This window comes from Lolium rigidum, chromosome 3, assembly GCF_022539505.1.
Source record: "Lolium rigidum isolate FL_2022 chromosome 3, APGP_CSIRO_Lrig_0.1, whole genome shotgun sequence".
Taxonomy (NCBI): domain Eukaryota; kingdom Viridiplantae; phylum Streptophyta; class Magnoliopsida; order Poales; family Poaceae; genus Lolium; species Lolium rigidum.
The window spans coordinates 126,145,639-126,169,506 of record NC_061510.1 but is presented as its reverse complement, the minus strand read 5'-3'; the positions used below and the strand labels follow the sequence as shown (position 1 = coordinate 126,169,506).

Genomic DNA, 23,868 nt, shown 5'->3' with positions numbered 1-23,868 from the left:
CCGCCGCTCTCCCTTCCGCGCCGCTCCACCTCCGGCCGTTCCTCGTCGACGCGAAGATGCCGCCGCGCCGCCGCTCGTCCTCCGGCTACCGCGGCGTCCGCGCACGGCCGAGCAGCCGATTCGACGCGGAGATCCGCTCCGGCGACGAGCGGATCCGCCTCGGCACCTTCGACACAGCGCACGAGGCGGCGCGCGCCTACGACGCCGTCGCGTGGCGGCTGGGCCGCAGCCGCCGCGCGATGAACTTCCACGACGTGTTCACGCGCGAGCAGGCGGAGATGCTCGCGCCGCCGCCGCCGATGATCACGCGGGAGGAGCAGCCGCCGACAGCGGGAGCTGGAGCGGCGCTCGGTCATCGCCGAGCGCGACGAGGCGTTCCGCGTCGAATGGGCGCGCCGCTTCCGGAGGACGTCGCCGCCACGGCGGCCTTCTACGCGGAGAAAGAGAAGAAGGAGGAGGAGAAGGCGGCGCCGAGGCGGCAAAAAAGCTTCCCGCGAGAAGCGCCGCGCCGAGATCGCGAAGAGGAGGGCGGCGAGGGCCGCGAAGGCGGCGAGGAAGGCGGAGGAGAAGAAGAACGGCGCAGGGCCGTCGACGGCCGTCGTCTCCTCCTCCTCCTCCTCCTTCGAGTGGACGACAACGCCGGTGTCGGAGACGACTCCGAGCAGCTCGGACTTCAACTGGGACTCCTCCGAGTAGAAGTTTAATATGTGTCGCATTGTATCGTCGAACTTTTATAATATATTCGTATGTTCGATCAAATTTTCATAGTTTGTTCGATTTAAATTTTCAAAAAACGGTCGGATTAGCACTTTATACCGCGCGCGCTGCAAAATAGCGCTCTGCGCGGAGGTGCGTTTTTCGCACAGCAACGCGCGCTGCAAAATAGCGCCTCTGCCACGGGCAAATTCGCTAACACGCACGCTAACAGTATACAGCGCGCCGAATCGCACGTTTACAGCGCCAGATTTTACAGCGTCTGTTAGAGATGCTCTCACTAGCAAAGAAAAGTAAATCGAATCCTAGAGTCCTCCGCGTGAACCATGCTCGCCAAGCAAAGATGTCCTTCGTCGATGCCAAAGCCGAAGCCGGCACCGGATCAGGAAAGTATCGCCGACGAAGCCTATCCCTGAACCTGAAGAAGCCCCTTGCACATAGGCGTTGATGAGCCGCAGTGTTAGCCTTATTAACTTGGGAGGACGCGTAGCTGCAGGGCACCTATCCACGTACGCACGCACTCTCCGGTAAGAGGTGTGTACAACAGAGAGGGGCGCGTGCAGCTTATAAAAAGGAAGACAAAGATGGAGCACATGTACGCGCGTTGGCCCATTTCTCCTATCGCCATGCCAAATGCGTGTCTGCGGAGTGAAGGCGGGGGCCCAGTCTTCTTTCTTTCACCAAAACGAGGATTGCTTCCCGCGGAGTACCGTCCTGCCACTGCACTACACTTTCTTGGACCACATTTTGCACGTAGTGTTACTTTTTACAGATTATACTCCCTCTTTACTATATTACCTTGTGCTCTACTTTCGGTTAATCTAAAAAAATTAACTTTAGTCAAGTATATATATATACACAATTAACATCTATAATATCAAATCATATTATTAGAAACATCATGAACTACACATTAGAGCATCTCCACCGACAGCCCCCAAATAGGCGTCGCAGGGGCATCGGCACCTCCGTTTGGGGGACGTGAGGACGCCGACACTGCATCCTCTATTTGGGGGAGTTATTCCCACACCGGCGTCTCCAACACGGCGGCCCCGATAGATGTTTTGAATTAAAATCATAAATAAATGTATAGAAAAATTGAATAAGAAACATTTTATTCCACAAACTAATACATAATTGGGAACGTGGTTTGCGTGCACCTCTGCCGCGGCCACGGCAACGACCACGGCCGTGATCTCGGCCTCGACCAGACATGGTGTCGTCTTTTCAGATGGTGGCGGCTAGGGTTGGGGAGAGAGACGACAGGGTTTGTATGTGAGAGGGACGATGAGAGGCGACCCTTTTTATAGGCCGGAGGGATGCGGGGGAGTGGTGGCGCTCATTAATGGCGGCATGAAGAGCAAGGCGCGCGCGACGGGACGGTTTGCTACGCGTCTGCGAAAACTGCACCGCCGCTGCGTCCCAATAACTCCCGCCGCGAGGTAGGTGACGGTTAGGTTAAAACTGAATGAGCCGCTGACACGTCGGCCCCGCCATTCGCCGCTGGCGTCGACTTTTGGGATGTGTGGCTGACAGGTGGGCCCCACGCCCAAAATTTTCAGCCTCGCGAGGCGCCGGCGCGCCCGATTCGCGCCCTTGACGAAGGGGCAGGCACGGGGTTGCCGGCGATTCTATTGGGCTCCAAAATTGGCCGACACCGTTTGGGGCGCACCGGTGCGAGCCCATTTTCGCTCCATGGCCCCCAAAAAAGCTATCGGGACCGCTATCGAGGGCGTCGGTGGAGATGCTCTTAGCACTTCGTTTGTGGGTGTAGATAAATCTCAGCCAACCGAATGTTGTCTCCAAAAAATTTTAATACTACTTTTTCTGTGTGAAAATTGTCGTGCAACATGGACCATTTTAAAGTCATAACCCACTTACGACTAGAAAAATACAGTTGCAGCTAGATATTCAACCAGTTACAACGCAATTTCTTCAGTTAGAACCCATTTACAGCTAAAATGTCTGAGTTGCAACTCTACTTGTAACTTATATGACGCAAAATCGTGATGAGAATTTTTGGACTTGACTGAGCACTAATTAATTCGCGGCTAGCAATTTCGCCTGTATTATGCATCCAAAACTGCAGCTGGTGATATTTTCTCTTATGCTTACTCAAACTTGCAAATTTTTATTTTGAGTAAAGCTAAATCCTAGTATTTTGCAGAAGAGGGAGTACATGATTTTAGAGGTAACAAGTGAAAATAGTTCTTTAAAAGATAAAAGTATGTAACTACACTTTCATTCATTCTAAGAACATGTTATTTCAACGAGGATGCTGAGAAGAAACATAGATATATATCGAGATTCTATTTATGTTGACTCTAAGAACAATTTTTTTCTTAGATGAGCAATTTCGGAAATACAATTCGGCTCCCAAAAGCATATGCCCCTACAAGCAAAAATGATGGTGTGAATGTCAAAAAAAAATACAAAAAAATAGGCATGTACATGTTCGTGTTCCTTATTTTTCCCTAAAAGATTTGTAAGGGCCTCTTGAATCATATATATATATATATATATATATATATATATATTATTGGAAAACTAGAGAAAATTGGAGGAAGAAGTGTTTGATAGCTTAGAGAAAACAAAATACCTCTACTAAGAGGTTTTGGTGTATGAAAATTTCCCTCCAAAATAGAGTGTAAATGATTCCCTTGAAAAACATTCGGAGGATTTTAGTCATGCTAATTGAACCATCAATCACAGAAAGAAAAACTCGGTGGATCCAAATCCTAAAAGAATTCTTTGAATCAAAGGAACCCTACAAGAATTTTAACAGAGTGTTTGAATCAATGAAAAATGGATCGAAAATAGAGTGCAAAGGAGTTAATCCCTAGAACATTTCCCAAAAGATCACAATTTTTTAAATGAAATGACCCGCGTAGGAAAAAGATCATAAGAATCAAACCATCCAAAACTCTATGAAATTCCTTTTCATCAAAGGATCCCTAAGCATTGTCCAATATATGCATGTGCATGTCACTCCCCATTAAATTCGAACGGAGGTAGTATAAACTTCCAAAACAATGTACAAATAACTCAACATTTCAATCCTTTCACTCGTGCTCTTGGGAAACCTTGACAATTGACATAATAAAGATTGCCTTTCTGAATCAGCTTGACTAGGTGGCACCATGTCATCATCTTTGATGAGAGAAGAAACAAAGGATCATGGACCAAATGTTTGCTCGAGGAAATCCTTAAGCAACAATGATGTTCCGCGGACATAGCATCGGCAACAACACATCTCGTGCGGACTTAGGGTGTTCCAATTGAATCTTATCGGTCGGTTTAAGGCAGTGATCAAAGCATGTCGCACAAAGAGGTGTGAATCGCCCGATTAGCGTCAACGGTTTATGAGGAGCATAGTTGTTTGGCAAGAGATGACAATATGAAATCAGGAGATTGCGCGCATCAACATGAACATAAAACCACACCGATTTGATCGACGGAACAATTTAAAGAAGAGCGGCGTAGTGGTAGACTAGCCGTGTCGATTGAATTTCATAATATATGTGATTTTAAGTAGATGTGATTTGAAAACATTCACAAGGATATAAAGCATTTTCTCTTCAAAATCAAGCACATGATTGGATTTTAGGAGTATATATGGGATGTGATTTGATCTTGAAAATAATAGATGTGATTTGAAAACATTATAAAGGCTTTTTTCTCTTCACAAAAAAACAGAGGATGTAGGGCCTCTGACAGAGTATCTATCTAGTGCATAGTTTTCAGTTATTGGGGGGCGACAGGCCCTTGAGCAAAACAGAAGGAGATAATAATTCATGACGGAAAGCGACAAAAGGCGGCCATATGCGAATGCGGAGCGCACCAAACCAAACCGGAGCCAGATAAACAAAACCAAACCCAGACTGGGCAAAACTGAAAGCAATCGCAGGCGGGCGCTTCATCGATTTCATTCCATCACACAACCAAACCAACCAGAAGCGAGACCGCGACGCGAGCCCGCCTCGACACCCGTCTCCTCCCTCGCTCGCGATTCGATTCGTCTCTGACTCTCCCCACCTCCCGTTCGTCGCTGCCCCATGCCGGCCTGACCCCCGCCCGCCGACGACGCCGCCGCCGCCGCCGCCATGGCCGTCGATTCCGACAGAGGTATGTGTCGCTGGAGTGATTGATTTGTTTGATCGGGCGTGTTTTTTTGGTGATCGTGCTGGCTGACGATTCATCCATTCACCTGTGTTGCGTTTGCTGCAGGTGAGGGGGATTTGGAGATTGGGCTGGCGTCGCCGGGGTCGGAGGGCGGGGTGTCGCCGCTGGGGAGGCGGGCGCTCGAGTCCTGCCTCTCCGGGAAGCGCCTGGACCAGTCGCAGTCCTCGCGCCTCTCCCGGCGGCCCGGCCTAGTCATGTCCAGCTCCGGGAAGCGGCTGGACCAGTCGTCCTCCCCGGCGTCCCCCTCGCGCCCGGTGCTGGTCATGTCCCACTCCAGCAACCGCCTCGACCACCACCCCTCGCCGTCGCCCGCCTCCTCCCCGACGCCCTCCAAGGGCCCGGCGCTCGTCATGTCGCGCTCCAGCAACCGCCTCGACCACTCCCCGTCCCCGTCGCCCCGGGCCGCGCCGCCCGTGCTCGTGCTCTCCAACTCCGGGAAGCGCATGGACCGCAAGAAGTACGTCAAGCAGGTCACCGGCCGCCACAACGACACCGAGCTCCACCTCGCCGCGCAGCGCGGGGACCTCGACGCCGTGCGCCAGATCATCGCCGAGATCGACGCGCAGATGACCGGCACCGGCGAGGACTTCGACTGCGAGGTCGCCGAGATCCGCGCCGCCGTCGTCAACGAGGCCAACCAGGTCGACGAGACCGCGCTGCTCATCGCCGCCGAGAAGGGATTCATCGACATCGTACTCGAGCTGCTCAACCACTCAGACAAGGATAGCCTTGCCAGGAAGAACAAATCGGGGTTCGATGCGCTGCACGTCGCCGCAAAGGAAGGACACCGAGGTGAGCATGCACACTTCTTCAGACACTGCATAAAACCACCACTTCCCATTCTAGTGGAGCACATATTTACTACTACTTCATGGTGAGCTACATGGTGTTGTAGACTGAATCTCATACGAGTAGTTGAATTTGCATGACGAATAACTACTATATGCTACTTTGGTTCTTACTTAAAACATCACCAAGGTTGTTTTTGTTGTTGTTATCCTTTACACCCAGATTCCAAATAGTATGTGTTTACTTTTTTTTTATCTACTCTTTGATCAATCTCCATGAATCCTATGTCAGTAGTTAGTTTTAAAATCGGCATGCTCTTATGCGGCCTGTCAGTACCTACACTAGCTAATGAGCAAGCATTAGTTCATCATTCACGTTTTTTTTTTCATCTTTACTCTATACATTTGTGCCACAGATTAAGCTGGGCATCTGACTGACATTGCTCATAGATATTGTGAAGGTACTCTTGGACCATGATCCATCCCTTGGGAAAACCTTTGGCCAATCAAACGTTACTCCTCTGATAACAGCGGCGATCAGAGGCCACCTCGAAGTAGTGAACCTTCTGCTCGAGCGAGTTTCTGGGCTGGTTGAACTATCAAAGGCGAACGGCAAGAACGCGCTGCATTTCGCTGCCCGTCAGGGTCATGTTGAAATAGTTAAGGCTTTGCTAGAATGCGATCGTCAGCTTGCTCGGAGGACTGATAAGAAAGGACAGACTGCTTTGCACATGGCAGTTAAAGGAACAAGCGCCGGGGTTGTTAAAGCACTTGTCAACGCTGATCCGGCCATAGTCATGCTACCTGACAGAAATGGCAACTTAGCTTTGCATGTCGCCACCAGGAAGAAAAGATCAGAGGTAACTCTTCTTTTCTCTTCCATGTTAAATCTAGTGCGCAAGCGTAGTAATTTTTGTTCTTGTTCTTACACACTTGTGTCTATTGTAGATTGTGAATGAGCTTCTGCTTCTTCCGGACATGAACGTGAATGCGCTGACTAGGGATCGCAAGACTGCGTTCGACATTGCAGAGGCCCTTCCGCTATCAGAGGAGTCTGCAGAGATCAAGGATTGTTTATCCCGTGCTGGTGCAGTGAGAGCAAATGATCTGAATCAGCCCCGTGATGAGCTCAGGAAAACAGTGACTGAGATCAAGAAGGATGTACACACTCAACTTGAGCAAGCCAGGAAGACCAACAAAAATGTATATGGCATAGCAAAGGAGCTGAGGAAACTCCACAGGGAAGGCATCAACAATGCGACCAACTCCGTCACAGTCGTGGCTGTCCTCTTCGCTACAGTTGCATTTGCTGCAATATTCACCGTGCCAGGCGGCAACAACGAGGAGGGCGTAGCGATAGTTGTGCATGCGGTATCCTTCAAGGTCTTCTTCATCTTCAATGCCATCGCTTTGTTCACATCATTGGCAGTAGTGGTGGTTCAGATAACACTTGTTAGGGGTGAGACCAAAGCAGAGAGGCGAGTGGTGGAGGTGATCAACAAGCTCATGTGGCTGGCGTCCGTCTGCACCACCGTGGCATTTATATCCTCATCTTACATAGTGGTGGGTCGGCGCTTCAAGTGGGCGGCGATCCTGGTGACGGTCATCGGCGGGGTGATCATGGCCGGTGTGCTTGGCACGATGACATACTATGTGGTGAAGTCCAAGCGCACGCGGTATATCAGGAAGAAGGTGAAATCGACGAGGCGGAGCGGCTCAAACTCGTGGCAGCACAACTCGGAGTCGGACTCCGAGATAGACCGGATATACGCCATCTGAAGATGTTGTTTCCGGTGGATGGATTCAGAGTATTTTTGGCAGTGACACGACACGACACGGATGTAAAAAAGGGATGCCACTCGCTATAGACAGCTTGACCCTGGAGGTGCTATGGGTTTATTGTATACATTTGAATAAGCTGTTGTGAACTGTTATTCTCTCGTTCCTGGATTAGCAGGAGCCAGGAGCCACGGGTCTTGTTGTATAGTGTATACTAGTACTTGAGATAGAATGGTCTTCAGAATACGAATGCAGCCTGTGCTGTGCTCCCTATGCATGGCTGGCTTTCATCAGATTTCTCTCTACTTTTCATTGTCTTTTCCTTTTGTTAATAGTACAGTGGTAGCAGAATAATATGTGTATTTAGCACTCGGTTGTTCCTTGTATATCTTGCTCTGCCTGCAATGCCGTCTGGAACAACCGAGAAGGTTCTAGAAGCATCTGCTAATCCTGTAGTGTGAAGACATGGGGCTCCTTTACTATTCCTATTCCACGGCACGCGAGAAGTGCAAGATTTTCCATGTTCTCTTCCTCCGGACAGGACAAACCTGGAGTGGTGATAACACCCTAACATGTCGCCGCGATAGAGACTGGCGATCAAAGAAAAGCTTGACCTCAACTTGGTCGCCGGGTAACAAAGGAGAAACGTCACCAGAGGATTAGGTGGTTCTCCTGCGTGCTCCAGATCAGATAAGAGTGGACTTGGTTGACTTGTGATTCAGTGTGGGTTGCGTATAACTGATATGATCTGCTTGATATTAGTACTGTAGTATATTTCCTCTTATCGAAAAATACTCGGTGACTCTGTGCATAAGTTGATCGACCATCTAGTCCCTTGGGGGGCATTCGATAAAATCGATTGATCATCTAGGCAAGTTAAAAGGACACCTGATTGCCCCATCAAATCCGAGTCGACAGATTGGGGCTTAATCATGAGTAGCAGAGTTAGCTGCCATGGTCTAGGTTTCAGAAAGGTTCAGAAGAAGAAAGCCCTGCAGGGACCAAAGGCAACAAAAGCTTCCACGAGTGAAGCTGAGGCCAAAAGAGAACAACTTTACAGTTCTTGTGGTTTTTTGTTGCCCATTACTTCGCGCTTAAGTTGAGAAGATGCATGGAGGCGGCGGTGCGCCACCAGCAGGAAAAGAGTTCACTTTGAGGCTTTACGCATATACGAATCTCGTAAAGCTCTGATGTAGTGAAGTGTAAAGGCTGTGTCCCGTAGAGTCTAAAACCCTTGTGCTCGCTAGGACTCTACGGATCTAAATCAAAGGTTGGTACGTTAACATCGTTTGCAAGTTGCATGGCCTGTTTATTTATCTCTGGTACCGTGGTACGGTGTGGATGGTGAAACTAACTGTAAAACGACATCAATTCCTTTGGCTCTCAAAGCTCCGGTGATCTCTATCTATATGAAATTAGATTTACAACTGCGTTTAAAACATATATAACATTTGCAAATACACTATGAATATACAAAGTGCCGTGAATAAATACATTCATTTCTGAGCTGCACAAAAGAGTTCTGTAGACTGATTATAATAGTATCAACCAACAACACTATAATTTTTTTCCAGCACAGATGGGGCTTCCGATATGAGAGGTGAATTAAATGTCTTGCTTTATATGAAAAAAGTTCTTAGATGAAAACTCTTATGTATGTTCATTGCTTTGACCATTGTTTGCATTTGGTAGTTGTCTCCGTTACTAGTTCTTATCCATCCATTCATGATTTTTTTAGTACATCATCACGATTGTGAACACATCAAGTGCATCCTGCAAAACAAGAGATGTGCTTAAGGAAGAACATCATCAACATATTATGGATATACTTGATAGGGGTGATTTATTTCGATAATGGGTGTTTTATTACTTAAAAGGTTTAAGTATTACACTTGGCCTCTGCATAATTAGGATGCACATAGCCGCACACAAACCACACTCCAAAAACTAAATAGCAAGTCCAAAATAACAAAATATCAAGGTTTAAGCTTGATAGGGGTTAAAGAGGCTTGAATCAAGAAGCAAGTCTCACTAGGCGCGAGGATACTAGATGGGGTTCACATTATATAGCTTTGCTTTGTTTGCACCAAATGTGGTTGGGAATTCGTGAGGTCAGTGATGAGAGCCATGGATTGACCCAAGCACCGGTTTGATAGATAAAATGGGAATTAAAATTTATTTTTATTTTAACGCTTATGATAAAGTTGTCTGCCACAGGAGATGAGCTTTCACATGTTTTGCAAAAGAAAGATCTAAGTATTGTGCATGGAACAGAATTAATTAGTGATGTGAAAGATTAGTTGGCCTCTATAAGAGAATGTGGTTGGGATGACTTTTTGATGAGGTCCAAAAATTTTGCATGGCGAAGGGTATTCCAGTTCCACATATGGATGAACAAATACCATATAGGTGTCGTTTGAGGCTTGATGGGATGATCTACACTAACATTCATTTCTAAAAAGTTGAGATATTCCATGTTGTCGCTGGCAAGATATGTGTTGAGATGGACCATCACTTTTGTGAGGCATCTATAGAGGTATTAAACAACTTTTCGTGCTTTAGTCGGAAGAACTCTTTCTCATCGTTTGATGTGGACAAGCTTGTTTGCTTATCTTAGAATTTATCATGTGGATTTCTCTAATGGTGATTGTCCAAGCATAAGAGGCCAACTTGATACATTCACCGTGAGAACCATTCTTCCTTTTTCTACTTCCATAAATCTTGAAAGTTTGTCAACAAAGATGGTTGAAACAGGGAAGCATTTGGTCTATCTATTGGTCTAAGCTTACCAGTTTGTCCTTAATGTTACTAGTGTCAACTGCATCGGTTGAGAATGCATTTTCGGTAATATAGATCATTAAGTACAAATTGTGTAACAAGCTCAAAAATGAATGGTTCAATTACTTGATGATATGTTAGCTATTTAGATAACTCGGTGTTGGTGTTATTGCTCAACAATTTCAAGCCATGAAGAGGAGGAAACATTAACCTCGTAGACCTAGGGCTAATTAACACATCATTCGTATGTAGATAAAGTTGATTCACTTATTTTTTGAATGGAGGTTGTATGATTTACTAATTCATCTTTTTTTAATCTTGTAGAGTCTCTCCGTGGTTTCATTTGGACATTCCAGTTTTTATTGTCGATCGTCAGAGTTTCATTAATCTTTTGGAAGTTTTCTTGTAATTTCTACCATTTTTATATCTAATATTAACACATATGAGCATTTAAATGTGTTGTGAACTTGTGAACTTATGAACATTCGAATGTGGTATGAACTTCTGAACATTCGAATGCGGTGTAAACGTGTAACGTATTGTATTCGTGTTTCTGCACTAAAACTATTGTGAAAAACAATATTTTCTCCATACAATGCTTGTATTTACCCGAAAAAATTGTCTGCCCCAAAATACGTTGACATGTCCTAATCGAGATTGTGTGGCGCACTAGTCACTGGATGAGGGCTGCAATGTACTAGCTTGCTGCGTCAACGGTCAGCGACCAACTTTGCTCCGATTCTTTTTCAAAGTTCCCATTGCTCCAATTGGTCACCACCAAACCAAGAACCAGCAAATAAAATGCAAGGGAGATTAATAGAGGCCAATCACGCTGAGCAGAAACTGGAATCGATAGTCACCTAACCATGCGTGCATCATCACCAACTGCTTATAAACGATATCGAGAACAAAGATATGAATACGTACCGCGACAGTTACGTATCCGCGTCACCGCTCACGATTAGTCCAGTCAGTCGCTCTCTTAATATAGACACATGAAAACAAATGAAACCGAGCGAAAACGTTTCTGAAAAAACAAATGAGCTAAGATTCCACTCGATCTGTGGCTGGCTGCTCATCGATTGATCCAATTCGAAATTATCATAATCGATCCTGTTCCTGCCTCCTCCTACGACATACTCTGCTGTACGTACGTGCGGATCGACCGGCGGCCCCATGGCTCACATGGAGGCGCAGAGCTCATCACGCCTGTATGTTTTCTTTGTTCTTCTTGCCAATGCCAAGCATGTGGGCACCCAAAAAATTCTTATTCATGGGGTCATGGCGTTAGGGATTCTGCTATATTGTAATGCGATTCTGGATTGCAACCATGTGGCTGATTCCTGGACCTTTCTTTTGAGACGATTGATCGATTCCCTTTGCGTTCCTTTTTCCTATGTGGCGTCGCCGCCGATGGCCTCTTGTAGGGATTAGTGGGGAATGGAAAGACGGATCATCGTCAGAGGTCGCATTACATATAGCCTTTCGCGATTGCCATTGCGATCTCTCTTTTCTTTTAGATTTTATAGATGTGTAATTCCATTGGTGCATTGCAAATGAAGGCGCCTTTAACCGTGTAAAAAGACGGATTAAATCGATGAAGTGGGGAGGGGCATCTGCACTGGCATGGCACTATGTAGCTGGTCACATTTTACAATTGTTTGGTTCATACTCGCTTTTCTTCCCCATCGAACTTTCTCTTTTGGCCTTCTCTACCTTTTTCTTTGGTAGATTTTATTTAGCTCCAGAAGTAAATCAAGTAATGGGGCTAGAATCGATAGGGTAATCTGGTAGGTGAAATTCATGCAAGTGGGCAGAAAAGAATGGTGGGAATGGACGAAGAATGGCCGCTAATCGTGTTATGGCCTGATGATGGAGTCTCGTGTTCATTCAGTCCTCTTGTTGCTGCAGGGCTTGCTGCTAGCTGCTGCTACCTCGTCTTGACGCGCCTCTGGTTAACTTTAAGTTAGAGGCAATGGACTCGCCGCGGGCGGCGACGCGGCGCAAGAAGATGACGAAGCAGCTGACCGGCAAGCGGGACGACACGGCGCTGCATGGGGCTGCGCGCGCCGGGCAGCTCGCCGCCGTGCGGGAGACGCTGTCGGGCGCGGAGCCCGAGGAGCTGCGCGCGCTGCTGTCGAAGCAGAACCAGGCCGGGGAGACGCCGCTGTTCGTGGCGGCAGAGTACGGGTACGTGGAGCTGGTGAGCGAGATGGTCAAGTACCACGACGTGGCCACCGCCGGCATCAAGGCCCGCAGCGGCTACGACGCCCTCCACATTGCCGCCAAGCAAGGGGATGTAGGTACTGCTGATCGCTTGTGATTTTCTGTGGATCGTGTCGTGTCAATGCGAGTGCGACAGGCACTGACCAACTGATGGGTTGCAGAGGTGGTGAAGGAGCTGCTGCAGGCCCTGCCGGAGCTTTCGATGACGGTGGACGCGTCCAACACGACGGCGCTGAACACGGCGGCGACGCAGGGGCACATGGAGGTGGTGCGCCTGCTGCTGGAGGTGGACGGCAGCCTGGCGCTGATCGCGCGGAGCAACGGCAAGACGGCGGTGCACTCGGCGGCGAGGAACGGGCACGTGGAGGTGGTGCGCGCGCTGCTGGAGGCGGAGCCCAGCATCGCGCTGCGGGTGGACAAGAAGGGGCAGACGGCGCTGCACATGGCCGCCAAGGGCACCAGCCTGGACCTCTTCGACGCGCTCCTCGCCGCCGACGCCACGCTGCTCAACCTCCCGGACACCAAGGGCAACACCGCGCTGCACATCGCGTCCCGCAAGGCGCGGCACCAGATCATCAAGCGGCTGCTGGAGCTGCCCGACACGAACCTGAAGGCGATCAACCGGTCCGGCGAGACGCCGCTGGACACGGCGGAGAAGATGGGCAACGGGGAGGTGGCCGGCGTGCTGGCGGAGCACGGCGTGGTTTCGGCCCGCGCGCTGAGCCCCACGGGCGGGGCCGGCAACCCGGGGCGCGAGCTGAAGCAGCAGGTGAGCGACATCAAGCACGAGGTGCACTCGCAGCTGGAGCAGACGCGGCAGACGCGGGTGCGGATGCAGGGCATCCAGAAGCGCATCAACAAGCTCCACGAGGAAGGGCTGAACAACGCCATCAACTCCACCACCGTGGTGGCGGTGCTGATCGCGACGGTGGCGTTCGCGGCCATCTTCACGGTGCCCGGGGAGTACGTGGACGCGGACAGCCTGGGGCCCGGGCAGGAGCTGGGGGAGGCCAACATCGCCCACGAGACGCCCTTCATCATCTTCTTCGTGTTCGACTCGGTGGCGCTCTTCATCTCGCTGGCGGTGGTGGTGGTGCAGACGTCGGTGGTGGTGATCGAGCGCAAGGCCAAGAAGCAGATGATGGCGGTGATCAACAAGCTCATGTGGGTGGCGTGCGTGCTCATCAGCGTCGCCTTCCTGGCGCTCTCGTTCGTGGTGGTGGGGAGGACGGAGCGATGGCTCGCCGTGGCGGTCACCGTCATGGGCGCCACCATACTGGTCACCACCATCGGCACCATGCTCTACTGGGTCATCGCGCACCGGATTGAGGCCAAGCGCCTGCGCAGCATCAAGCGATCGTCGATGAGCCGCTCGCGCTCCCACTCGGGCTCTGGACTGTCGGAGCACGACTGGGTGGACGAGGAGTTCAAGAAGATGTACGCAATCTGAACAGCATTCAAATTAAATTACCCTGACGATCGAGTAGGCAGGCACGCTTGAATACACTCACGAATGCTAATCACATCTCTTCGATCGGTAGCTCCGAGTAAATACGTGTCACAATGGTTCGCCAGTGTGTTCTGAAAGCGTAAGGGAAGGGCACGTCTACATCTCATCATCTCATGCGATTTAGATTTAAGTAAATCTCGGACACTGATATCATCGAATCTCAGATATAACTTGGTTTCAACTTATGTGCAACTCATAGATCATCATGAATCTTGAAACAAATTCAATATTGTGGATATTTTTTTAACTCACTAGCAACTAGGAAAACCGCAGTTGCAATCCACTCAGCACAAATCACAAGACGAATACAATAGCTAAGGAACCGATTGAGACATAACAAAAATCAAGCGACTGACTTCTAGCAAATCTGCTAAATGAAATATTGGTGGACACTGGGAAAACCGATGAACCTGAATCGATAGTCAATGGCGAGAGAGGAGGGAGGGATAGCAAGAAAAAAGTATTAGGAAAATTCAATTTTTTTAGGCGCGGGAAAATTGTACGAGTACTTATAAATTTCAAAAAAAAAACCTGGAAGAAAAAATCACTGCACGTAGATGACAACTGCGTCTATGTTGGTGTGAAATTTGATACTTGAATACGTTTATTTGTGATCTGTTATGAGCTCTTGGTATCATGGTAATTCATGGAATACCAACATACTAAGCATTTGCATCCTCGCGCTTGTTCATAGTTTTAAATTTATATAATATAAGAAACACTAATTGATAGTTGAAATGGCAAGATTGGAGTGATCAATCCTTGAGATTAAACACATATACTAGTCAATGATAACGTGGAAGTGGATGTTTTGAATTCATCCTAAGAAGATGGGTTGTCTCCCGGTTCTTATTTAAAAATCATACTATCATATATTTAAATTTAGATAAATCTTTAACATTTTTTTATGAACGCGAAGAGAGTATGTACATGTAAATACTAAAAACGGGACATGTCCTTCCAGATTGAGATGCATTAGATGAAGACCTACTCTATTGTGTACTGAAGCTTCATGTTTCATCAAGAATAAAACAAACACAATGAAAATTTAAGCACCGTCACTGATTCACTGTACTTATTAAGGATGGCAATGGGTAGGGTGTGGTCAGGATAGAAAAATACCATACCCATATCCATGGGTATGAAAATTTACCCACACCCATACCCAACAGATACCCATACACATTGGGTACCCAACAAATAGATTAAATAGTACACAAGTTGTTCATAAATTTATATTCCTCCCAATATTTGTACTTCCTCTGGTTTTTTTAAAAAGCTTCGTAACTTTTCTAGATACAGATAAATCAATAGCTAAAACATGTCTATATATCTTCGTATCTAGACAAAGTTAAGAAAGTTTTTTAGAAACAAAGGAGTTATGAAACATGCCTAATGTCCAAACTGTGAACCTTTCCTTTGTGTCATATGTTCGTTTCTTGGTCTGGAAAAAGACATGTCAAATCATGCTAGAATTCTCGTCAAATTTCGTGCTTACAACGCGGATAGCCGGATGAGTGCTGTAGTGGCAAAGAGTTAAACTGAAAAAGGAATGACCATATAGAGGTTGCCACTTAGTTGGTTGATTCAAAGAAGCTACTACATCCAGAATACAACTTGCAGTACATTTATTGAACTACTTACATAATTATTTTTGGTATGTTCACTCCCTGCTAAAAAATCTCAAATACAAACACCGACACATCAGATGATGTACATGCATTTTATTCCACTGACTACCGAACATGTCTATACATACATTCTTTCATAGTACAACAACAAAGTCTCTCTCGGCCCCAAACTTAGCCAGAGACCTTACTGGAGCCACCTACACCTACCTCCCTATGTGAGTTTCTAAGGAATACATGGAACTCTTTTACAGTACAACACAAGGTTCTCTCTGGAGAAACCTTACTGAGCCACTTATACCTGTCTTCATCAACTTTTAAAAAACTAGTGAAAATGTTACAAGATACAACATGTCAATGGAACGAATCAAGAATTATTTTAAAATGGGCATGACCTATTGGATATTCACAACCCTAACGATATTCACGACCATGAATCGCACGACCCAGCTTTTCTAGCAGAGAATGAACAGACAGATGTGGGTAAACAAGTCAACCGTCCACTCTGGAATATGTAGTATCTTCTATATTATGGGAGAACGCAAACTTGGGTGGTAGCGCCATGAGGGGATCATTTTCAATCTTGTTCAGATAGGCCATGGCCAAAGAATACCCAAGTGCACGGCCAACAGGTACGGCCACGGCATTTCCAATTTGGCGATACCTGCAGCCAGGTGTGTCACATGTTAACATTTGTGCTACAGGTTGGAAAAATTGACAATACCTAAACATTATGTGCTTTTCTATACATAATGAGAAATTGAAGTACTCAAACGTTTAGGTGGGAGTATAGGTCCTGGGTCGTCACAGTGCTAAGCACTAAAGAGATAGCAATGGTTAGGCTTAGGTCGTGGTGTGCTTGTGTTTTCTGTTGGTGCGGACCTGTTTGCTTCTTGCAGATGTGCTGCTCTTGTTGGCCTTCTAAGGCCTATTGAATTCTTTTCTTAATATATGTACATAAAGTTCTACAGCATGTTCAAAGCCTACATGAAAAAAAATGAGAACAATTACCTGTCTTTGACTGTTCCACGGAATCTGTAGCTATCAGGAAAACCTTGCAATCGAGCACTTTCACGAATAGTGAGCAGTCTGTCCTGTGCAGGATGTATCAAGGCCTGAAACATACTCTCTTAGTTTCTTAGGTGATATTTAAAATCATGGGCTAAGTAAATAATGAAGAAAGAATCGTAAGTAACCTGCATACGAGCATTTGGACACGTCAGCACAGTTCCAACTACCTCATCCCACCATAATCGGCCGAAAGGTCTAAAACGCATCATACAAGAAACAGTTCAATCAGAAACAGGAAGACGTATCTATGAAACAACAGTGTACTTTTAAAACCAATTGAAACCAACCTTAAGGATTTACCATCCTCATACGTTAGTATACAATCAAGCACCTGAAAAAAGAAAATAAGAATCACAACCTGGTGGTTTTTGTTTTAAATTGCACATATAGGGAAGTATGGTGCATCTTAAGCATCTTACCAGAGGACGACCAGATGGTAAAAGCACTCTATCCTTTGTTGGGTCTAATTTAGCTACATTGTCCGGACCAACTACAACTCCCGGAAGGTCTCTAAAATTAGCTCCCTGGAATAGGACTGGTGAGATTGAGAGGAATGTCTTGTCTAAGATGAAATCTGAGCATATAAGTGTCTTGCCAAACCTTTTTCTTGGGAATTTGCAACACCCTTAAGTAGTTGTCATTACCAAGTGCCAACGGCCGATGATCATACAATTTTGGCTTAGCTTTTTTTGACTTAGCTTTTGCAACATGAGATTTAGGACCCTGCACTTCTGCACACATAAGAGATTTATGCGAGAGTTTCATGCACAATTATGATGAAGTACCATCAACAGACTTGGTCAGTGCTAAATAAAAATTACAGAAATTATGTGAGGAAGCAAAACAAGTTTTCTTCTAATATTAGCTTATTACATCCCACGTGTCAATACTGGAGTAAGACAAATGGATATTGTTTGTACTCAACAGTCCAAAGGGAAAATATATAGTACAAGAACTCCAAGGGACACACCCAAACCCTAGACTGCTGGTAAAATAAAAACAATACCCTTTAGCACCACCCCTTCTGCTATCAATATTTTTTCAACTGAATTTTACTCCCTCCGTCCCATGGAACTTGTCTGAGGTTTGTCAAAATTTGGATGTATCTATATGCTATTTAGTGTCTGGATACATCCAAATCTAGACAAATTTCAAACAACTTTCGTGGGACGGAGGGAGTATTTATTATCCCTGAGTATTCCCCACCATTAGTACTGAATATATTTCGTTTTATGCAATACAACCCTGGGCCCTACCCTCCCCAACTGATCACGAAGTAAGCTTCTGAGAGTGTAGTTGTGCAGGGATGACTGCGTACCGTGGCATGGTGGATATGTACATTATCTGGACGACTCGACTTGACCCTCAAGTCGCATCAGACTTGCCTAAACAACCGTAAATCTTCCAATGTCAACAACTCGCGTTAAAAGAAAACATTAGGCTAAGCCTCATGCTGTCTTCCATCCGTTTTCTGGCCTAACACTGCGCGCACATAGTGCTGGCCCCACATGGTGTCGGGAATGATAAAACTACAAAGCATACAAGACATTAAAGTTTAGGTACCCACCAGATTTAAATGTTCGAATGTATCTTTGGTACTCTGTTTGAGGGCCCTTTACATATGCCATTTCATCACGACTTTCTTCGTTTCCCACCTACAAAGGTGTACAACAGCTTATGAAAAAAAAGGTTATTAAAATTAGAGGTTTAAGATCTCTAAGATTGTCAATTACTTTTGGAAGATCTGAAAGAATGTCCTCAAGGACAATTGGCTTCGCTAGTTGCCCTTTCGTGCTGTCAGACCACCCAACCAAATTACGCTACAAGATTTAAAAAAAAAAGTGTCACAATTGCACTAGAGGTCAAAGAATACTCTGCATCAACATGTGGAAATTCCCAGATGATGGATATGCAAAACAAGCAGATTACAACCCACAGAATGAGTGTAAATATACGAGACAGTACAAATGCAAGAGAAAGCATGTTCTGACTTATAACAGGATAATGATGTGAGATACAAAGAACGAACTGACACCCTTCCATATAAATGTATGGGTAAGGTGGGAACACGCTATATTTTTATCACAAACCAAATTCAGCCAGTTAACATTTACCTCAAAAGCCAAAGGGCAACCATTCTTCACAATCGCTTCATGTGTAGGCAGAGGAAATGGGGGCAATTTCTACATAGTAAAATTGGTAATAAGGTAACACCAAAGTAACTTTCCAATATCAGAAGATGAATTTGCTAGTAAGGCTCTCTCTGTCATAGTTCCCCAAGAAAAGACTGTACTTGCCTCCTCAGGATGACAGCCCAACAAAAATACACGCATCCGAAATTGTGGAAGACCATAACATCCAGCAGCCATGATCCCCAGTTTGGCTTGGTAATGCATAGAAATTAGGCGACTTAAAGCATATTTTGCAAGTGTCGCGTCAGCAAACTTCAATATATCAAGGACGTTTTCCATGTAGACATATTTGGGCCTCAAAAATTGCATGACATCCATAAAGACAATAATCTGCATGTTCTTCTCACACTTAAATGGTGCATCGAATTCTCTATTGCGGTTGTAGCCACTAATGCCTTGGCATGGTGGACCCCCGCATACAACATCAACATCACCCTGAAAATACACATAAGCAAAATATGAAAATAAACATTAACCAATGAGGCCATAGCAGGCATGTGTAATATCTAACTACCAGTATTGATATGAACGACAGAATTTTCCATGGAGTGAATTGATTCAATACATGGGCTTGAATACCACAAGAATTGTAGTGTTGTAATGTGATTATTGAATTGCATGCACCGGTTCAACCAAAAGTTCGAACTGATGGAGAAGGACGGGCAATATATTTCAACATGCATTCACCTGCCAGTTCCCCTAAAAGTTCAAACTAATAGAGAAGAGCAGGCAACATATGTCAATTATTATATAAGTGCAGTTTAAAAGCAATAATATGTCATATTTATCTTAAAATTTTCCTTTCTAACCCTAAAGTACGGAACGAGGCTGCTTTTCAATCCAAAAATGTTCTAGATTGAATGGGGAGGACAAAAGCTTTCTAGATTGTAACCTTGAAGTATCAAAGCCGTCTAGCAGTTTTCACCTCGACTAGTTCTAGGGCAGTTGTTACAGACAATGATGCAACATATATGTCACATTACCCAAGACATCCAGAACGGTTCACTCTTCGCCCTCTGAGTTACTCCTTTCACAGAATTTACTGTAAAGGTTAAAAAATTGGAAGTTTTGGATTTCATAATCATGCTCCCAATTATTTATATGCTCATTTATCAACTACTAACAAATCTACAGATTGCAGCCAGTATCTATAACCATTATTACAAACTCAGAGAGATGTGCCACGCGCCTGGTATAGCTTTGATGTGATACACATTATGATGGATCCCACATGGAATGAAGAATTGATGTCATTTATCATTTATTTAAAACATAACATCGCAGCACAAAGAGATGCATAGCCACAAAGGACAATTCTGCATCATGTCAAAATTGCATAGTTTAGGTCTTGCAATGTGGCCTTGGATCTCTATTCTGGAGGTCACTGATTGAACTGGACTTGAATTTGTATCAATATTCGGTTTCCTTTTTTTGGGTGGGGGGTTAGTCTAGTAGTATCATATACTCAGTAAACTCAGATTCACCAAAGCCGACTCTGAAGAATAGCACTCACAGGAAGTGGTAGTATCTTCTGCTTATGACCCTCAATAACGAAATCCCTAATTGCATCAGTGCAGTTCCTGCATTAATAAAGTCGAACAGTTCATATTACGTGAAATGGATCGTGGTAAGAATAATTTTTGCATACCCTAATCCTTCAATTGGCTCCCATGTGTCATCATTAGGGCCATAACCCTTCCAACGGACCTGGATACATATTGCGTAGTAAAATAGCACGTTTAGTTCAGAATAAAAGCGATATATGAACAAAAAGAAGAAAAGTATGTGATCTACGCACAAATGAAAGAGCATGCTAGGTTAAGGCAAGAGAGTGAACTTATTTGATAATCTGAATGCACACAAGGAAATCAATATGTTCTGTCATGGGTACAAAAATTAAAGTATTTGGTGGCCTCTTCAAGAAGTATGACTATTCAGGGCCCCCACCATAGTGGAGGGTTATTTATAGGGACTAAAGTGACCTATAGTGTTATCTTCTAGCCTAGTTTGGACTGAACCTAATGAGGCCTGTTTATCCCATCGAAAACACAACAAAATAGTGCAGGAGTAATTACTGTTAATTCGATCAAAAAGGAATTTAGGGATTTGGAATTTCTGCTTGTGCTGATAAATCTGACAGGTGATTACCATAAATGTAAGGAGGAAACTAATCATTACAAACCTTAAAATATAAGCACCGTTTTCTGACATTATTGAGATCACCATAGCAAATATCAACTAGCTTCCATACTTCAAGCTCTTCGGGAGGGACTGAAGACTCGTCTGGAATTCCATTGCTGGATTCTGGTAAAGCATCAGCCTGGTCCTTTACTTCACTTTGCCTCACATATTGTTTGCATAATTTTTGCCATTCTTTCAGCAATTCAAGGAAATCGTCGGTAGTTTCATTCCGGACCTATTTAGCAGAATGTCAGTGTTTAGACATGGGCCAGAAAAATAGCATTAAAACTCTATTGAAAGAAAATATAGCATGGGCCATGAACTGATTAAAGTCATAGTACCCGAGTTTCTGGATGATTCAATCTGAAGCTTTCACATGCAACTTCATCATTATCAACAGCCCATCTCTGTAATCAATGAGCAAAACATTCACAAAGCATGCACTCTTACTAAGTTATAGCACATATAATATGTCGTGTAACAGAAGTACCGTCACAAGATTCACACCACCAACATTAGCCCCAAGACAAAGTCCAGTTGACATTCCACCACAACCGCAGTAGAGATCTAGCAAAGAGAGATCCTTCTTATTTGGTACAGGAGACTTTTGCTTCTTACTGAAGTCAACCTTTTTCATATTGATACTACTTACGTGACTTGACTGCAATTTGGCATGCATATCTCCTGCATTTCGTAAAACAAAGTCATAATGCTGAGATAAGCTCATAACAATAATAAAAACAGAAGATACAGCAAAAACTACACAAAAAAATTACAAAACCATATATTTTGAAATTTCAGAAACTATGACCAGAATGAAAATGATAATAATAATGATAAATCTGAAAACTACTTGGAACAAATGCAAAATGTTGAGAGCAGCTTTCAAATATAAGCCATGATTGGTTGGCATTATAAAGCATTTCCCGTCTCTTTCATTCAGAGTATAGCCATGTATGTATCACTGTTGTTTGAGAACACAGACCCATTTCCAAGGTAGAGAAAGTACTGTAGTCCGGAGAGTACTTCATGTCATAGTAATATTGGGATGGAGATATCGACTTTGACTCTTTATCAACCTGTAACATAAACAAAAATTCATACTTCTCACTGGAAAAAAATTCAGCATACCAGTCATTACACGAAAATATCTAAGATGCAAGATGAAGCCATACACAAGGAGAAACTTGCACAATTGAAATTTTGGAGACAATACAGTCTAGTGAATTGTCATCCTTCAGATCTGAGTAAAAGAGCCTCCTTGGGTCATGAGACTGTGCTTGGTTTTCCATGATCTGAGAGATCGAATAAGAAGTCGAAAGCATGGTTAGAGATCCTATGACATAAACCTAATCTCACTATAAAGTTTCATAGTTATAACATGAAAATGGTTCTTCAAGACATGTGTAGCTCTCCGTCAAACAGCAAGGCAACATAACTTACCGTGTCTTCAGCTCTGAAAAACCATTGCACTCTGCAGTAACGTTCACCGGTAACTGTTTCAAAAAACTCGAGTATTCTGCTTATGTAATTTGGTTTTCCTTCTGGACCCTGCAAAAAATCAACCCTGTTAGGGTTGTACAACAAGTGTCTGATACCATGGTAAATGTTCAATACTATAACGAAATAGCAAAGTCATGTTAGCTATACTTCACAGTCAAGCATCAGTTCTAGATAAACGTAGATAAAGATTCTGCAAATAAAATGTGCATGAACTTGATCACTTAGATACAACACTCAAAAAATGGGAAAAGGATATATAAGACTGATCACTGAGTAATATTTTCAGATACTTGTTTGAAACATTTAATGAGTTAAAAATCCATGAAAATGAAGAGGCACAAGCCATAAAGATACATATAGGAAACTCACTTTCACAAATGCACAATCTCCAATGCAAAAAGTAGATCCAGATATGCTGGCTTGCAAATAGTGACATTTAACTTCCAAGACAGCATCGGCAGCACTGTAATGTAAGGTAGGATGTATTGGTGTTAGCCTAGTAACAGGAGTAAGTTAATCAGAAAGCAAAAAAGATAACACATTGTGTGCTCACTTTGCAAGCAGTTGGATATCGCTCCTCATATCCTTCAAACAGAGAAACGACAAACACAAAAACGTTACTTGCATAAAACTCAATTGTTACAAATACAACATAAGGTAGACTATAAACTTGTAGTATGTAGTAGTACAAGAATTAACAAATTTCATATAAAAATACAAGAACTACAGAATTTATGTAAGAAGCTACTCCCTCCGATTCATATTACTTGTCGCTAGTATGGATGTATCTAGAACTAAAATGTGTCTAGATACATCTATATTAGAGACAATTACTACGGATCGGAGGGAGTATAAACTACGTAGCCAACATGTCTGGGAAACCCTTATTACAAGATTTCGCTATTGTCCACACAGAGAAATGGTTAGTTTCTTCCTGTTTTTTCATAAAATTTCTCCTTAGTTCTGTGTTTCCTACACAAGTAAATCCTTCATTGGATTGAACTTTATTTTTTTGAGAAAACACAAAGGTTGTTACTCGTTATACTGAATAGGTAAAAATTGGGCTGAACCTTCATCTAGTCAACCTCACTAGTGATGTCTATCCAGATTTAAGAACTTTGTTCACTTCTGTTACCATATTAAACTCAATATCCATTGTTCAAACCGTTGTTTAAATTTATTTGTGACTCCCGTGTCCCTAGCTGGCTAGCTGCATACAAGATAGACTTGCAAAAACGAATGATCAAGGATTCAAGGGTCCATTTTCTGGGTTTGAAATTAAAATACTTTCTCATTCAAAAGCATGGTGGCTTCCA

The 23,868-nt window shown here is 44.4% G+C and overlaps 3 protein-coding genes across 4 annotated transcripts; 2 read left to right on the top strand and 1 right to left on the bottom strand.

Moving 5' to 3' along the window:
• The first annotated feature begins 4,813 nt into the window (after positions 1-4,813).
• LOC124702295 (ankyrin repeat-containing protein ITN1-like) lies at positions 4,814-7,756 on the top strand. The gene is made up of 4 exons (XM_047234420.1): positions 4,814-4,839; positions 4,942-5,688; positions 6,135-6,544; positions 6,633-7,756. Exons 1-4 carry the CDS (start codon positions 4,818-4,820, stop codon positions 7,461-7,463), a joined length of 2,010 nt encoding a protein of 669 aa, XP_047090376.1. The 5' UTR covers positions 4,814-4,817; the 3' UTR covers positions 7,464-7,756.
• A 3,661-nt stretch (positions 7,757-11,417) lies between these two features.
• On the top strand, positions 11,418-13,990 carry LOC124695485 (ankyrin repeat-containing protein At5g02620-like). The gene is made up of 3 exons (XM_047228325.1): positions 11,418-11,489; positions 12,208-12,544; positions 12,629-13,990. The coding sequence occupies exons 1-3, from the start codon at positions 11,418-11,420 to the stop codon at positions 13,915-13,917; spliced, it is 1,698 nt and encodes a 565-aa protein (XP_047084281.1). The 3' UTR covers positions 13,918-13,990.
• A 1,591-nt stretch (positions 13,991-15,581) lies between these two features.
• On the bottom strand, positions 15,582-23,235 carry LOC124702293 (DNA (cytosine-5)-methyltransferase CMT2-like). 2 transcript variants are annotated; one of them, XM_047234418.1, is made up of 20 exons: positions 23,106-23,235; positions 22,922-23,015; positions 22,493-22,600; positions 22,225-22,344; positions 22,035-22,128; positions 21,540-21,733; positions 21,391-21,456; positions 21,051-21,284; positions 20,517-20,575; positions 20,382-20,448; positions 18,974-19,303; positions 18,791-18,859; positions 18,410-18,496; positions 18,244-18,331; positions 17,277-17,407; positions 17,096-17,200; positions 16,964-17,007; positions 16,802-16,871; positions 16,617-16,720; positions 15,582-16,269 (listed from the first exon to the last, which is right to left on the bottom strand). In XM_047234418.1, the coding sequence occupies exons 1-20, from the start codon at positions 23,177-23,179 to the stop codon at positions 16,098-16,100; spliced, it is 2,310 nt and encodes a 769-aa protein (XP_047090374.1). In that variant the 5' UTR covers positions 23,180-23,235; the 3' UTR covers positions 15,582-16,097. The 2 variants fall into 2 exon arrangements, with proteins under 2 accessions (XP_047090374.1, XP_047090375.1); XM_047234419.1 differs by lacking the exons at positions 22,225-22,344; positions 22,493-22,600; positions 22,922-23,015; positions 23,106-23,235 and having other exon boundaries at positions 21,540-21,616; positions 21,702-21,733; positions 22,035-22,117.
• Positions 23,236-23,868: the final 633 nt, after the last annotated feature.

Coding starts and splice junctions, on each gene's coding strand:
- LOC124702295 (XM_047234420.1), top strand. CDS start 4,818: ATGGCCGTCGATTCCGACAGAG. Junction 4,840..4,941: donor GGCCGTCGATTCCGACAGAG/GTATGTGTCGCT, acceptor CGTTTGCTGCAG/GTGAGGGGGATTTGGAGATT. Junction 6,545..6,632: donor CCAGGAAGAAAAGATCAGAG/GTAACTCTTCTT, acceptor TGTCTATTGTAG/ATTGTGAATGAGCTTCTGCT.
- LOC124702293 (XM_047234418.1), bottom strand. CDS start 23,179: ATGCAAGTAACGTTTTTGTGTTTGTCGTTTCTCTGTTTGAAGGATATG. Junction 21,457..21,539: donor GTGGTGTGAATCTTGTGACG/GTACTTCTGTTA, acceptor CATTGATTACAG/AGATGGGCTGTTGATAATGA. Junction 18,332..18,409: donor TTCTTTCAGATCTTCCAAAA/GTAATTGACAAT, acceptor ACACCTTTGTAG/GTGGGAAACGAAGAAAGTCG.
- LOC124695485 (XM_047228325.1), top strand. CDS start 11,418: ATGGCTCACATGGAGGCGCAGAGCTCATCACGCCTGTATGTTTTCTTT. Junction 11,490..12,207: donor TTCTTGCCAATGCCAAGCAT/GTGGGCACCCAA, acceptor GTTAACTTTAAG/TTAGAGGCAATGGACTCGCC. Junction 12,545..12,628: donor CGCCAAGCAAGGGGATGTAG/GTACTGCTGATC, acceptor GATGGGTTGCAG/AGGTGGTGAAGGAGCTGCTG.